The 17,340-nt window shown below is 36.3% G+C and overlaps 1 protein-coding gene across 1 annotated transcript; it reads left to right on the top strand.

The window, feature by feature from the left end:
* The first annotated feature begins 6,700 nt into the window (after positions 1-6,700).
* On the top strand, positions 6,701-12,119 carry LOC143583919 (uncharacterized). The gene is made up of 6 exons (XM_077066095.1): positions 6,701-7,051; positions 9,798-9,956; positions 10,035-10,172; positions 10,635-10,751; positions 10,830-10,916; positions 11,655-12,119. Exons 1-6 carry the CDS (start codon positions 6,701-6,703, stop codon positions 12,117-12,119), a joined length of 1,317 nt encoding a protein of 438 aa, XP_076922210.1.
* The last annotated feature ends 5,221 nt before the right edge of the window (positions 12,120-17,340 follow it).

Raw genomic sequence — 17,340 nt, 5'->3', positions numbered from 1 at the left:
GTTTGGTTTGCGGTTTATACTTTAAAAAATGTTTTCACATTCGTTAATTATATTCTACCACTCAAGTTTAATACTCATGTATGGTTTTTGCAAACACAATGTATCTACGATTGTTAATGTAGCAAGTAGGAAGAAAAGTCGTTATATCATACCGGAGTCAAAAGCATTGGTAATGGTTTCGCTTTGTTAGGTTTCGAATTTGAACAATTCGGTTTTGATCTACATGATGAATATAAAGAATGTTACCAACGGTTTGGTCAATAGCCTAACCGAATTGATAGGTTTTAAATTTTATTTGTTTGGTCTCGGTTTACAATAATCGTAAGACATTAATAAAGGTTTGGCCCTAAAAACCGTTAAAACCTAACCGTAAATCCCTCACACGTCTATAACATTTTAAATTATTTACGACGTCATTCAGTAACCCAACTGATTTAATAATCAATGCAATTATAAAAACATTGATCACAAATATCTAAAAAGTGTTCTATAAAAAGATGACTTTGAAATCTCATGTCATGTCTTTTATCTTACAATAAAACTTGTACCGGATAACATGATTTTGGTTTTAAAAATCCCAACTATCATTATTTGGTCGTTGCCGATTCCAACTAACGAAAAAGATGGTAACAGTCTCACCTTTTAACATGTTTATTTTCAACGGCCCACGACTAACAGAAGCGTATCTCTGTTAGTCTACGGTCGCCAGAAAAACATTTTTGCCGGAAATCTCATTTTCGTCGGAAAACTCAAAGTGAACACCACTGCTACCACCACCTAAAAACCACTACTGACCAGTACCACCACTATCTTACCACCACTATCTGAACACTACTACTGACGATGATTTTAGGGTTCTGACGACCTCAATAGTTAAGACTTTTACTAAAAAAATATTTCAAAAGGTCCGGTCTAAAGTTAAAAATAGGTTTGTGATGAAACAACTGAGTTTTCCGGTGGCCTCGATAATTGAGGTTTTTACTTAAAAAAAGGTTCCAAAATGTCTGATTAAAGGTTTCAAAGAGGTTTGAGACGAAAAGGTTGAGTTTTCTATCTAAAAAGGAGTTTTCCGACAGAAAAACATTTTTCCGACGACTGTAGACTAACGGAGTTACGCTTTCGTTAGTTGTGGATCACTGGAAGCAAACATGTTAATAGTTGGGATTGTTACCAGCCATTTCGTTAGTTGGGACTAATAACGACCAGATGATTATAGCTGAGATTATTTAAAACCAATATACCTATAACTTTAAATAATATGTTGTCGATTACAATCCTACAATGTAGATAGACAAACAAGATAATTTATCCGAGCTCATATATTTTGTGTATGCGCTCACACGTATGTGTTAAGACGTGGAATATTTGGACCACTTCTCAACTATGACATTGTATTGTATTGTCATGAAGTGGTAATTTTTTAGACACATATGTGATATGTCTTAATAGTGGTAGTTAAGATACATCTATCTTTACTAAACAAATCATTCATATATTATTAGTTATTAGGTTTTGATTTTTCCACTATAAACAAGGGATTATATTATTAAGTAGGTTGTAAACGTGGCATTTTTTAATATTATTTTATTTAGTCTTGACTCTTGAGTGTGGTATTAACAACTTTTGTTAAAAGATAAACTTAATTATGCTTAATCAAGAATATGCAATTCTAAGCAAAGAAAGTGGGCATATAGGTGAAATATATTTTGGGTGGATTGCAATTTTACAATTAATATTTAATTGTTTAAAACAAATATTGTAAGTTTTTTTTTAAATAAAGGAAAATTGATTTTTATTGGTCCCAACTATTGTCTTTTGGTCATTGCCGGTCTCAACTAACGAATTGGTCACTGATGGTCCCAACTTTTAATTTATTTGTTTCTAACGGTCCACGGCTAACAGAGTCCTAACGCCGTTAGTTTCAGGTTGCCGGAAAAACGTTTTTGGCTGGGAAAATTTTTTTTGCTAGAAAACACCACTTGAACACCGCCACCACCACCAATTGACTCACCGCCAACCAACCACCATCACTTAAGCACCATCAACTGATTTCGACGATAGTTCTAGGGTTCCAGCGAATTCAATAATTGGGGCTTTTACTAGAAAAAAGGTTCCTTATGGTACAATACAAAGTTACCATGATGTTTGGGACAAAATTGTTGAGTTTTCGGAAAAAATGTGTGTTTCCCGGCCAAAAACGTTATTCCGGCGACTTGAAACTAACGACGTTAGAATTTTGTTAGTAGCGGACCGTTAGGAACAAATACCTTAAAAGTTGGACCGTCAGTAGCTAATTCGTTAGTTGGGACCGAGAATGACCAAAAAACGATAGTTAAGACCAATAAAAACCAATTTTCTTAAAATAAATGATTTATTCTTACATTTATTTGATAAATGATTGTGTGATTTAGTCAACCAATTATCCTTCTTTAGACCGGCTAACTCATGTACCCTTTAAAACTATTTGTAAATCCATACCTTATCTATCATTGGGCTTGAAGTCTAGGGCTGTTCACGAACCGAACTGAACGCGGGCATGCTCATACTTGGTTCGGTTTGAAAGCGAGCCGAATCGAGCGAATTGAATTTAAAGAAACGAGCGATATCTTTATGCATGAACTTGGTTTGGTTTTGAAACCGAGCGGCTTGGTTCGGTTTGGTTTTACTTGATTTAGTACAAAGTTTCCAATTTTAAATTTCTAAAACTTCAAAATATCATTAATTCAAGACTTTTAACTCTAAATTGTCTAAATTTTTACATTTAAAATGTATAAAACTCATAGTTAACAACAAAACATATATAAAACGAGTGGCTATGGTTTAAATTTGAACTTTGAATTCAACACAAAAGAGGAAAATTTTAAAAACTTTAAAAAATAGTATACTTTTATATATATACATAAAGATTATATATACAACTAATAAATAAAAAATAATTCGAGCAAAACGAACCGAACCAAACCGAGCGAGGCTTTGCTCGTGCTTGGATTGCTTTTAAATCGAACCAAGCCAAACGGCTCACTTCCAAACCGAGCCGAAATCGAACGAGCATTTTTCGAGCAAAATTCGAGCAAACGACGAACGTATCATTTACAAATCTTGGTATCTTTAGATTACAGTTCCTTTCATAACTAAATTCATGCTCAAAAGACGTGAACAGCTAAATAAACATTGATGTCGCATTATTCAAATGCCGCTGACATTTTACATTGGTTGTATGGGTCATGCACGCCTTACAACAAAATTAAAAATGGTCACACGGGTCATATGAGAAGCAGATTATACAGCCAGTATGATTTTTTAACTGTGACAGTCATATGACTTTTTTTGTCCTATCACATGACACAACCGGTATGATTGGAAAGACTCTAGTGTGCAAATATAAATCTACGTTACAACTCATTCATATGATGTAACAAACATACTGTGGTACACTATTAGGGTGGTCTTTCTACACTCAAATTATATTTTGGATATATGTAACCATATATTAATATTTTGTGACTATAACATCGTTTTGAAATTTACTAGTAATAAAGAACAATATAAACTTAAGGTTTTTAGTTCTCTAAGTTTTAAGTTTTAACTGAATCCAACACACAAAAAAAAAAAAAGTTGGGCCGCCCAATAATCTGAATCCAACATGTTCGAGTTCGACCCTATTATAAAATTATAAAACATAAGTTTCAAAGAATCACAAAAGATAATATGTTAAATCACAAATGTAAATAGTTAATATTATTAAGTTACTTATAGCATCTTCAATAGGATAGTTACGGATGATTCCCAGGAGTTGAATTTGATTGTGGTCACACCACCTTTATAAGGGTCTGAACTCTGAACATGGGTTTGGCGCCCATTAAACTTTGGTTGTAATGGATTCACGTTGAAGACGTGTTACTTTCTAGTACGGGCCAACTAACCCGTCCCTAACACACTGACAATGAGTGACAATTGAGTTGTAGATCGTTAGCTAAAGAAGCTCGCGAAAGTAACACTTAGAAGCATAAAAAAATAGCTACTTGTCTTACAAAAATAATCTCTCAGATGGTAGCAAATCGTTCGTCTATTATATATGGTATAATATAATAAAATGATTGTACAATAAAAGTAATATTAGAAATTGGATTTTGGGATGTTTATGAATTGCTAGTTTTAATTAAAGATTCATAAACATTTAATGCCTATTGATTTGCTAAAAAAAATTAACTCCTATATAAGTATGTTCATTTTTCACGTTCCTTTAACATAAACAAATAACAATATTCAACATGACAAGGTCTTTGATTTTAGTCATCTGTTTTTTGTGGCTTATGACCGCATGTAACTTTTTTGCTTCCTTTGTATCGTGTATAAGTAATTAGCTCTGATTAATTTAAAATGAAAAATGATATAAATGTTTCTAAATTTGTAGGTACGAAGTTACTAACATCACAAAGAGTTTGTACTGATACTCACTTTATACTCTTCTGTGACAAGTTTGAATGCGCTCGTGTATGCCTCGAGATATATAGATGGCACTCCGATAGTGTATGCAAGAATCTATTTGTTTGTCGTTGTTACTTTGAATGCCCGAACAAAGCACTCGATGATTCGTCACGTCTCTCCGCTCCATTACCGTCTTAACTCCTCATACCATTCTCTCGACATTATGATCACAAAATATAAAGTGTTATTTGTGCTTTGATAATAGAAACCACGAGGTAAACTTTGGTTGGGTCGATTGACTTGAAAATCCACTCTTGATCATGTACTTTTTTTTTCATCTCAGTTATTTTGAATAAAAAAGTTATTTTAAATAAAACAATCAATTTGACTTTTGTTTGATGTAACTTTGACTTCAAAATTTTGCTTGAATAGCAAATCAATAACTCTTAATCTAAATGCGTCCCTAGACCTACAAATTGCGATTCTTATTTCCCGAATTGCCTGTGAATAAATTGGGTTTGAATTAAAAAAATACCAAATTAAATACCCCAATCCATAACGCCTGACTTTTTTCATAGATACTAAAAATAACTTTCAAAACAGTCCAGATGCAATTTGCTAAAAACACTCAAAGTAAATAAAAAACTATTTAACTAAATGTTAAAAACCATAACAATAAAAATTGCATGAATATGAAACATTACATTAGCATCCATGAGTAAAGGCTGTAGTAAAGTTGTACATTGCTAAACCAAACTCTTTTATAGTTATATCCTCTCTGTAGGCTATATTATCAACAAATATACAAAGCCCTAAATAAACCAACAAATCCTCAAATTTCACGACAAATGACATGATACATATGGATAAAAGTACAAGTCAAACAGCATCCCTAATTAGAGACATCCCTAATTACATGTGTCCAAATTTAAAACTCATGATACCGGAATAAAATTAACAGGAAACACAACACATACTGAATTTAACATAAATCAAGAACTTTTACTTCTAATTCTAAGTTTAATCGATCATATAATTGAATAATTTTAAAATTGTTAATCAAGCAAAGACAATACAAAAGGTCTCCTGATTTTCTCTCCGCCTTAGGAAGTCTAAATTTTTGGGACGTCAATGATTTTAAGCTATACTTAATTTAAGTTTTGAACAAACCAAACTCAAGTAGCATACGAACAACCTAGCCCCACACCTCTACAAGAGAGTGAGAGACCGATGTAAAAACATATTGAGCTCGTTCTCTATAAATATGTGACTGAGTTTTGTAAATTATATAGTATAATTATGAGTATTTGTGAGTATAGAAGATAGAAAAGGTTATATTGGAAAGTTAAATTTGAGGTTACACTATACATACCGTATAATTTTTTTTAATATATTTTCTAAAAGATTGTGAAATGAGTAGAGTAAATGGATAACGATAAATAAATATATTAAAAAAAGTTATAGAATTGAACATAAAAGATAAAATATATTGATTTTTAGTTTAATTATATAGATATTGATAAGGAATGGGCCAAAACCAAAGTTTATAATTGATCCAAACAACGACTCGTATAGAGGTTTTTTTCTTTCTTTTTTTTTAAAAAAAAATTTGTACTCTTTTAGTCATTGTCACTAGGGATGAGATCGGGCCCGTACCCGTACCAGTCTCGAATTTGCCCATCCTTAATTGTCACCATCTTGCATCCTATTTTCCAGTTAAGTCATGCCATGTGTAGGGGTATAAACGAGCTGAGCCTGAGTTTGAGTAGCCTCGAGCTCGACTTGCTTTAAGCTCTATTTATAAAGCTCGAGCTCGGCTTGTTTTATGTTCTATTTTTACCCTTAAATATTCACAAATTACAAATTTATTGGCGGCATAAATTTACTTAAATAAGGCTATAAAATTAATTAATTTATTAAACATATGATATTATGCTGCCAATAAATTTATAATTTGTGAATATTTAAGGATAAAAATAAGGTAGCAGAGCATATCAATACCAAATCACTCGACGCATGAGCTCAAAAAGCTCCAAAGAAACACACCAAAGTTTATAATAATAATAATAATAATAATAATAATAATAAAAAATAAACTTTAAATTTCAAACCTCGAGAATATCAACGGCTACCAATAATAAATAATAACACAATCACAATCTCCAAATAATATTAATAATTTTTAAATAAATACCCACCTCACCTTCCCTCCTAAACCCTACCATTTTAAATCCACCCAATTCCACCACCGCATCTCCGCCGTATCACCACCATGACCTCCGACGACCAATTCCACTTCCCACCACCAATCACACCTCTGCCATGGATCTCAATAACCCAATTCCCAAACCCATCTCCCAGGCGCCTCTCAACCCACTTCACCCCGCCGACCCGACCCGTGAAACAGCTCGCGTGGGTATCGTTACAGGGGCGAATAATCGGGGCCGATGAAGTGACATCGGCGAAGGCGATCGGAGGCAGGTTGAGCCCCGAAGAAGCGGTGGCGTGGGAGATGTTTAATCCGATGCAACGGGTGTTGGTTGTGGCGGTTATCGCGGTTGCGAATGCGAATGCGATGAGGAATAAGTTGGTTTTGAAGTTGAAGAAGTCGGTTGAGATTCGGGTAAGTTAGTTAGTTAGTTTGTTAATTCAGTTACATTTCTGTTTAGTTATTGAAATGGGGATTTTGTATTGAATGATTTAATTATTGGAGTATTTATAGTTCTGCAATTACGGTTAAGAATTCATATACTCAATTTAATTTAGGGGTATGCATAGTTCAGTTTGGGTCGTTTTAGGCTAAAACCGAACCACTTCGGTTATTCCGTTTTTGAAAACCGTACGGTTTTGGGATAAAGTTGAACTAAAAATCGAAACTTTGGTTTTGGATTTTTGAAAATTGTTTGGTTTCAGTTTTGCTTGAGTTCGGTTCAGTTCAGCTTCGGTCGGCTTTGAGCTAAAACTGAACCAAAAGCTAGAACTTTTTTTTTGAAGTTTCGATGACTGTTTGGCTAGGGTCGTTTATCTTACACAGAGCTCGAGCTTGGCTCGTTTCGAGCTCTATTCTCAAAGCTCGGCTCGTGCGTAGATTTTCAAGCTCGAGCTCGGCTTGTTTACTATTTATCAATTATTTTTATATAATTTACTATAAAACGATTACAATAAAGTGGCAGGCAAACGGGCAACAAGCTGCGCCGCAACCCCCTTTTGAACAGCAAAGCCAATCCTGCTAAAAACGAAGCTTTGGGACCTAGAAGCTGAAGAGGTTCCGTGTACGACACGCTGAACCCTACTCAAAAAGTTCACAGCCTCTGGAGCCAGAAAACCAAATGTATCAAAAGCAAATGGTAGAAAGACATGTTGATTATCTAAACAAGCTTTCTCGTGTTTAACAACTTTGCCCGATTCAGCCTTCAACGCAGCCTGACCCACAACAAACCCACGGTCCCTGAGCCCAACAAGAGGAGACACTCCTGTAAGATCCACACAGGCGTGTTTCCCCCCTGCCCACCCGAACACAAGAATATCAGCTGGTCGTAAAGTAGACCTCCCTTCAATAGGATCCGTGAGAAAGTTAACAGGGGCCTCCTTTTTAGCAGAAATCCCTGCCCGTTTAAGAACATCACACAGAACATCCCTAACCAGATCATGTCTGTATTTAAAGCCAGGCAATTCTTTGCAATGCACCGCATGGTCACCAAAAGAATCCAAACAGACCTTGCGACAAATTGGGCAAGGTTCATCCGTCGGGAACATAGGGATCATTAACCGGTACTTAAGGATAGCCCGATACTCCAAACCCGACATACGTTGGCCTAATCTTTCAATGGGGATGGCCGTTAGAAAATCCTGAGCCCGAGGAGCCCGAAGGCATTCAAACACCGCCTTTGGCGAGGGGATAGATCAAACTTCACTTCTAAACTCTTGACGATTCCACTAAATAAGGCACTCGCCACAACATGTTGGGCTTTAGGGGGGACGGTGTCCTTATTAGAGAACCCGCTAAGATCAAAATCTGGAAGTGAAGTACGTAAACGATCCATCGCACACCCATAATCAGAGTCCAACCCATAAATATCACAACCCCGAAGAATCTGGTCTTGCAAACACCACGACTGTGCTCTCGAAGCCACAAAAGCATATTTAGATACATCCTCGGCCGAACAGAGACCCAACCCCCCATAACGGATCGGAAGTGATGCCAACCTCCATTGGAGATCCCCAAAGAACGGACCTCCACAAACCACGATGTCCTCAATCGCCCTTCGAAGACCATTGTCAAATATAGAAACAGCTTCCCCCACATACATAGGTTGGCATGTTCTCAAACCGAACAAAAGCTTGGCGACTCCCATACATGAGAGAAGCAAAAGAAGCTTGCATTGAGGATCCCGAAGTCTTGGGAGACAGCTCATCAGTTCCACAGCGCTAGATGCCCTTTTCATAGCCAAACTGCTGATAAACCCCGCATCCTGGCTTACAGCACCACCAAGGAGTTTCACGCCAAGCACCGGCCTTCCAATCCCGCAAGGGAACAACCCCTCCTGTGCCTTCACCCCATTGCATGTTGGCCAAAATAACTCTGTTTTCTTAACGTTTAATTCAAGACCCAAACGAGGCCAAAATAATTATTTTTTATATAATTATAATTTTTTATATAATTTTTCTATTATAATTTTATATAAAAATAATATATATTATTTAGGTATTTGCATTTATTTTTTCATAACACTATATACATTAGTTAATAATTATTAAATATATATTTTAAAAATTATATAAATGACAGGCTCGTAGGCTCACGATCAGGCTCGAGCTCGATAAGTGAAGCTCGGGCTCGTTTATTAAACGAGCTTACTTTAAGGCTCGAGCTCGATTAAGCTCGGCTCGATCGATTTTTTTTACGAGCCGATCTCGAGTAGCTAGCGATCAGCTCAACTCATTTGCACCCCTAGCTATTGGTTTGAATTAGGTTCAGTTTTGGTTTCGGCTTTTTTCGCTTCGAGCTCATTTAGGTTTCGGTTTTTGCCATTTAAGCATGAAAATGTTGGTAAAACAAGCTAGCCTGAAATAATGAATTTGTGCCAAATGTATTTTGTTAATTAGTAATTGAATAATAATTATTGTTCATCTGGGCTAAAAAATTGAGTAACATATTTATTAATTCTTATTATTACTTAAAGTAAAAAAAAATAAAAAATGAAAATCTGTAAATTTGGTTCCTTTTGTGTTGTTTCTATTACACGCAAATCCAAAAATGAACCGTAAGTTTGGTTTTTACAAAAACATAAAACCAAATATTGGTTTATTCGGTTTCATGCACAGGGTAAATTCTTAAAATTTCATCTTTTGTCACAAACTATTTGCAGGATCAGGTGCTTTTAGGTATGCAGGAAAAACTTGACAAGTTATGTGAGCAGGTTAACTATTTCAAAGATAAACCAGATATCACATCCTATAATTACAAGTCTTCGGGCTGCGAGTGTCCGCATTGCAACTATCATCAACCACAATCAGATTACAAAGAAGTAAGAAAAGAACTTAAGAGTAGAACATCTTTTATTTACTAACAAAGTTGTTGATAATATACTTATTAATTCATCCAGGTTGATATCAAAAGCAAATCTGTTGAAGATGATGATAATGTGGTCCAGTCTAAAATGGCTAATGATGATCAAGAAGAACGTCGTATGTCTGATTTGTCGGATTGGGCTCCGAGTGTCAGCTCGTCAACAGATGTTCAGGTATGAATAAACTGATATGATACTTGCAGACTTGCAGTTACATACATGAGAGAACTAAATATATACAAGAAAATTGAGAAAACTACTTTCAACCAATCAATTTTTTTTAATTTATTTTTATTATAAGATTAGAAAAATAAAAAAGATAACAAAAGTAAAAAAAATATATAGCTCACAAAGTTACATATATGTAACTTGTACGATACATATATGTACCTCGTGTACAAGGTACGTATATGTCACTTTGTGAGCTACATATATGTAACTTCGTGAGCTATGTATTTTTTATAATTGTTTTTTTTTATTTTTTATATCTATAACCTTATATTTAAAAGAAATGAAAAAAATAAAAATTAATTAGTTTGTAGTAGTTTTCTCGGTTTTCCCGTAACTCTCTGGTTTTCTCATGAACTCTCCCCTACATACATACCGAATCTAATATTATTTGTGTATCTTTTATAGTGGAATATTCCTGTTGAACATGATATTGTTAAACTTAAAAGAGAATGTGAAGAAAAGACTGCTACAATCCAAGAATTATCTGATTTTCTCAACTCAACAGAATCTCATAACTCAAGGGTACATTTCAATCCCATTTATCTTATGGATTACAAAGTTTTGTATTTTGTTAACATTTTTTTTTCGTTTATGAAACAGAGAGTTGCGGAACTGGAAGACGTTATTCGTAGGAAAAACATGTTGATCACAAAGCTTAGGAAAGACATGATGGTTCTTGAAGACAAGGTTAGTGTATTATTAAACATTCTATGTTTAGTAAACTACATTTTATGTTCTTTAGGTTTATATAAAATTGCATAAAGCTCGAGCTCGGCTTGTTTTAAGCTCTATTTCTAAAGCTCGAGCTCGGCTCATTTTTATTAATTTTATATATTTATAGTATTTTTTTACAAAACTCGTAAAGTGAAACCGATGTAACAAACTGTTACATCACACTGGTTCGCTGTAATGTCAGTTCGTTACATTGGTTTCACTTTTTGATCTGTGTAAAAAAATACAAAAAAAGATTCTAATAAATTTAACATACATATAATGCATCTGAAAAAAATATATAAAAAAAAATTGTTACATCGAGTTTATAAAACTCAATGAGTTTTCAAATTATCCATCACCTATATATATTAAATAAAATTATGTAATTAATAGGCTCACGAGCCGGCTTGAGATCGTTGAGTGAAGCTTGGACTCATGCTCGTTTATTAATCGAGCTTATTTTTAGGCTCGAGCTTTTTCACAAGCTAATCTCGAGTGGCTCGTGAGTGACTTGACTCGTTTGCACCCCTAGTCATTTGGCTCTCATGTGAGGGGCATTTTTGTCATGTTACTTTTAAAGGTTAACATAAGGCAGTTCCACTTTGCTACAAAATTACAAATATATGCAACTTATTTTATTAAACTTTTAACCAAATAATGTAACTTATGATCTCTTACCAAACCATATACACTTTTGATTGCATATATTAGGTGATGCATCTCACAAGACTAAGAAGACCATCTTCCTCAAAGTCAACTTCCAGTTCAAAAAACCTTCCTGTCATGTCAGACAATATAGTATATGACATGGACAGCACGACCGGCCCGTCTGATGATTCAGATTCCTCTGTCAAAACAAAACCTCGGACTCCTGTGACACATCACATAAACAAGGAAATGGAAGATCATAATGTTGCTGTTTTGAAAACACAAAAACCGACACATTCGACTACCTCTAAGCTTACGGTTAAATCAAGTGAACAACCTTTACGACCCGCGATTCCCTTGAAAGAGAAGTCACTAAATCAACAAGCGGATTCGGTCAACTTGTCAAAGTCACAAGAGTCAAAGTCAAAGGAGTCAAAGTCTGTTTCTGGTGGTTATAAGACTAGAAATTTGACAAGTTCAAAGTCAACAAAATCTAGAGTGCCAAAAGAACATAAAAGGTGGGCTTGAATAGTTTTTTTTTAAGGTTAAAATGTGAAAAAATAATTACATGGAGTTTTGGTCAAACTTACTATGGTTTTGTTTCATTTGTGAAAAGTTGACCTGGAATATGATAAATTTTTAAAAAAATTGAATGCTATTGTTTTCAATGATGGTGAATGTTAAATGTTTTGTCTAGTAATGAATTGATGTTTCATAATATGATATATTATGATAAAGAGATGTTTCACAAATGTCACTTTTTTAAAACATTAAATTAATAGTTATTTTGGTAAAGTTAGCTAAAGTGTTCATATCAAATTAAGCCGGTTGGTTTATATGTGGAGTTGAAAAAAAAACCTGGTTCTGCACCTGACCCGCAACCGGATGTGGTCGTACCCGGCGGGTAAGGAGTAAGTACTAGGTTTTGGGTTTCTCCGTGAAACCAGATCAAACCCAGACCCATCAAGACCGGTTCCACCTCTACTCAGTCAAATCCAGAACTCGACCGTACACGAAACTCGATAAAACCTGGTCAAAAACCCGACCGTACCCGGTAAACTCAATACCACTTGCTACATAAAAACAAAAAATGCAGTAAATCCTTTTTCCTGTGTGTACAAGTACAAGTACAACAATGACATAAATAATACGACGCATATATTGCACATACATGAATATCCAAGCTCAATAAAACCCATTTATCATGTTTCATATGTTCGCTACAATTAGTTGTCATACGAAATGTAGAAGGTGTTGTAGATCAACAATCCAGCATGTACCAACAAAAAGAGATAACAATGAGTTAGTACAATACATGATGCGTTTTAAAGCAATATCGAAAATGTAATAACATACTGAAGAAGCGTGGATCGACTCACTGGTAGACGATCTACTTTCCTCGGGTGTGATTATGCTATCTTACCGATGGTTTCTCTTGGATCTGGGTTCTTCCACCTACAAAATGAACAGCACCGTCAACTTACCCCTCAGAAAGGGACAGAGGGGTCCTCTTTGGGGTAACCCTCCGGAGTGAGAATAAGTATTTTGTGGGAGAAGATAATAATGACAGATTAAGGAAATCTGGAGAGTATTGCTTAATAGCTGAATACTCTGTGTGATTGTGTTACTGGATCTAACTGTCTGTGATTGAATGTAATTGAATATGTTACTAGCTGTAACTGTGAATGATTGAGTGTCTTCTCCTTGTGGAGTTGATGCTGTATTTATAGTGCTAGGGTTTCCACTGATTGGGCTCAGCCTTGTTGGCCTCCTCCAATTGCTCTGCGCCACGTGTCCTCTGGGACACCTGGTGCTTTCTCATTGGTTATAATCACGTGGTAGCACATGGGTTATGCTGAGTTGTCCACCTTTCATTTGGCAGCTGTCAATATCAGCATATTCTTATTCCTTAAAAAGATACCTTCTGGAAGGTTGTCTGACGTGCACAATCAAGGTTGCCCTAATCCTGATTTGGATAAGGACGAGGTTGATTATGTGCATGTGTGATATGCGCCAATCCTGAGGATGCGCGAGGTCTTCTCTTTATTCTCACGCGCAGATGTGATATGCACGAGCATGTGATATGCGCCGCGCGCTGATGCGCCGCGCGCATATGTGATGCGCGAGCATATGTGTGCCTGGGCATATGATGCCTGAGCATGTGTGGTGCCTGGGCATATGATGCCTGGGCATATGTGATATGCGCCATGCGCATAGGTTTTGGCTTTGTGCCTTCATAATGTCTTGATTTCAAGCTTCTTGTCTTTATCTTGTGGGTTGACCCGCCTTGCTCGGTGTTGAGGCGGGTACATACCTCTTCACATACTACATAGGTACATGGATTTGGCGGTAGGAGTTTATGTTGACGATGGTTTGGCCGTTTGGGAGTGAAAACAGGGATACCACGCGTTACTATTTGTAATCCTAACCACTATTGATGAATTTGCCCTTTGAAGGATAAAGCATCTGATATAATTTCAATGTATTTACATAAATGCTATCGTATAACCATTGATTTATGTGATAAATGGTTCACATTCACTTCCCGTATTTCTCACTCTTAAACCACTTCTCGCTTGAACGATCCCCTGCCATACTATTGCCTTTTTTTTCCAATGTTGAAAAACAAATCACATGTGTAGCCCCCTATTTTTGCCCCATGAAGAAAAATTTCTAATTCTTTCTTTGGAGGCTAACCCGTTCAGATGGACCTATCTTAGGCGACTGTCGATCTCGAATTCGGCTACTATCACCACGAATGTCACGATCACCAACCAGCTAACGTTTTCCTTGGCGTAGACGATGCAAAGTTAATTAAGATCATGTAGAAAAGGATCATATAAATCCCGAACTTGAATATGAAGTTGTGCACAACAATAACATAATTAGCCACATACATACTCTTACAATATTAAACTGATATCTTAGTTAAAAAAACAACTTGCCTTATTTTTGGTATGCTCATGTAGTTGATAACGCCCCTATGAGACAAAAATAAAAATGAAATGAATTGTCAACGACATAACTGCCCCATATTCTCCTTGTATTCATAACTAGACCATATTCTTATATTATCAATAACTGGACCACATACACGTATATAATAGTAACAATTAATACCTTGTATGTATATCTATACCATATAATATAACACATGCCTAATCACAATATAGACTTTTACTCCTTTATTGTGTTCATGCCCGGGTTTCTCTATCCATGACAACAAACTACCATGTAATCTTACATTTTCTCCAATCATATATACTTACTAATATATATTAAACAATGTAATATATAAACACATTCATAGACGATATACATTACTAATTAAAGTTACGTGTATCGATTCTTCATTAACGAGTATGCATACATCCCCAAAATGTTTAAAGGTAAAAGGGTGGCTAGAACTTACCTAACTCGCTTATCCTTGCGGAGCTTTAACTGTCTGTCTGACTGGTTCCTTCCTTGACAACTGTTTAAACATTAAATGTTAGTTAACCGAGTTAACTAAGTCTAACATGTTATGTGTGAAGCCACTTTGAGGTTTGTCGTTCCATGGTTCTTGTTTTTTTCTCAATCTCTATATAAGATATCTTTGTATTTGTAAATCTTGTACCATCACCAACCACAAGTAATATAAACTCCTAGTTACCCGGTGGACGTAGGTTGCAGTGTAGCGACCGAACCACGTTAAATCTTTGTGTTCATCTTGTGTTCTTGAGTGGCAGAGAGAGACAGAGAGTGTGTGCTCCGAGTGTTCAGTTGTTCGTGTGTATTTGAGCAGAAGAAGAAGAAGAAAGTGAATTATGGGTAAAGTTTTTGATATTTTTTTCTTCTGTGACCACGTGACCAGATTCCAAATTTCAAACAAAATAATTCAATTTTCTTTTTGTGGCCAATAAAGTAGAACACGTCTATTTCTTTCTTTTTGGTCAAAAATTAAAAGGAAAAGACAAGATTCCTTTTCCTTTTCCAAACAAGTCCACCAATTTAGTCATTTGACGCAAGAGACCCATCAAGTTTGATAAATGGCAGAAGCAGTAAACTTCAGATTGAGAAGTTTGATGGTAAAGATTTTGGTTGGTGGAAAATGCAAATGGAGGATTTGCTCGTTCAAAAGGATTTGGACGTGGTCTTGGGTGATAGACCAGAGAAGGTGGTAGAAGACGAATGGGAAACTTTGGATAAAAAGGCCAAGGCAGTTATTAGATTATCGCTGACGAAGGATGTTGCGTTCAACATTCTGAAGAAGACCACAACGCGTGGATTATGGATGCGCTTTCTAATATGTACGAGAAGCCTTCGGCAGCAAATAAAGTTTTCTTGATTCGTGAGTTAGTTAACACGAGGTTAAAAGAAGGAAGTTCAGTAGCTGTACACATCAACAATATGAACTCGATTTTGTCCAGACTTGGGTCAGTTGGTATAAAATTCGAGGATGAGGTTCAGGCTCTACTACTGTTATCATCCTTGCCTGATAGCTGGTCGGGAACTGTTACAGCAGTTACTAATTCTACCAGCAAGTTCACTTTTGATGGGATTCGGGATCTCATTCTGGGTGAAGACATCAGACGAAGAAATTCAGGTGAGTCTTCTAGTGGACTATTGAACGTTGGCAGAGGAAGAAGAAATAACAGTGGTAGTGGGAGCGGTAACAGGAAAAGGAGTCAGTCGAGGACTCGAAATGATGTTACCTGTTGGAACTGTAAAAATGTTGGGCATTTTAGGAATCAATGTCCAAATGAGAAGAAAGAAGTTAACGTTGCAGTAGAACAGTCAGATGATGATGTTTTGATCTGTAGTGTGGAGAGCAGTGTGGATTCCTGGGTTATGGATTCGGGTGCTTCATTTCACGCTACCCACAGCAGTGAGCACTGCGAAATCTGAAAGACGGTGATTTTGGTAAGGTAAGACTAGCGAACAATGAGGTTCTCGAGCTGACGAGCATGGGTGACTTAGATCTAAAGACTCCAGTTGGTTCATTGACTTTGAAGGATGTCCGGGTAATTCCAAGTCTGAAGAAACAGTTGATTTCTGTTGGGCAGTTGGATGAACAGGGGCAAGAGGTTAAGTTCAGGAACGGGCAGTGGAAGGTTCTAAAGGGAAATCTAGTCGTAGCTCGAGGAAAGAAACGAGGTTCCCTGTATATAGTCAGTTTACCGTCTGAGGGAGTAACCGTCCCAGTTCAGAAGAAGACCAAGATTCGGTTCACGGAATCTCATGGGCAGAAGAAGGTTTTCTTTGCAGATGGCAAACCCAGAGTCACATGCCAGATTCAGGTTGAACGTGCTAGGAAAGATTCAGGGAAATCAGTCAGAGGCATTCGTGGCAGTGGGAGCACGGGACGTGCTTCAGTCAGAGTTACCAGACGACAGTGGGTTAAGAGAACCAGTATTCCAGCTGTCAAAGTCTCTCCAGTTGATTATCTGCTTTATTCGGAGAGTGTTTATTCTCAGGATGTTCCAGGATCGGGCAGTTCGTGTCAGTGGGAGCCGATAGGGACAGAAAATGGGTCAGTGACATTTTCATTCATGACTGATGGGTTGAAGCTCAGTGGGAGCTTCAACGGGCTTTCAGGTTAATTGAAGAGAAGGCTGGGGTAACTAGGAAGATACTGAAGATGAAAAGTTTCTTACAGAAATACAGATGCACAGTTGAAGCACATGTGAAGATTGTTCTGTGGCTTCAAGTGGGAGATTGTTATGTGTGAAGCCACTTTGAGGTTTGTCAAAGATTGTGGCAGAAAGTA

The sequence above is a fragment of the Bidens hawaiensis genome, unplaced genomic scaffold (genome assembly GCF_021521415.1).
Source record: "Bidens hawaiensis isolate Kalapana, Puna unplaced genomic scaffold, B.hawaiensis_p1.1 tig00032723_1, whole genome shotgun sequence".
Taxonomy (NCBI): Eukaryota; Viridiplantae; Streptophyta; class Magnoliopsida; order Asterales; family Asteraceae; genus Bidens; species Bidens hawaiensis.
Note: the sequence above shows the minus strand (reverse complement) of the source record. Positions and strands in the feature narration are given on the sequence as shown.

Excerpts from the sequence above, each read along its gene's own strand:
- LOC143583919 (XM_077066095.1), top strand. The coding sequence starts at position 6,701 with ATGACCTCCGACGACCAATTCCACTTCCCACCACCAATCACACCTCTG. Across the intron at positions 7,052-9,797 it reads AGAAGTCGGTTGAGATTCGG|GATCAGGTGCTTTTAGGTAT; the intron begins GTAAGTTAGTTA and ends AACTATTTGCAG. Across the intron at positions 10,752-10,829 it reads CAGAATCTCATAACTCAAGG|AGAGTTGCGGAACTGGAAGA; the intron begins GTACATTTCAAT and ends TTTATGAAACAG.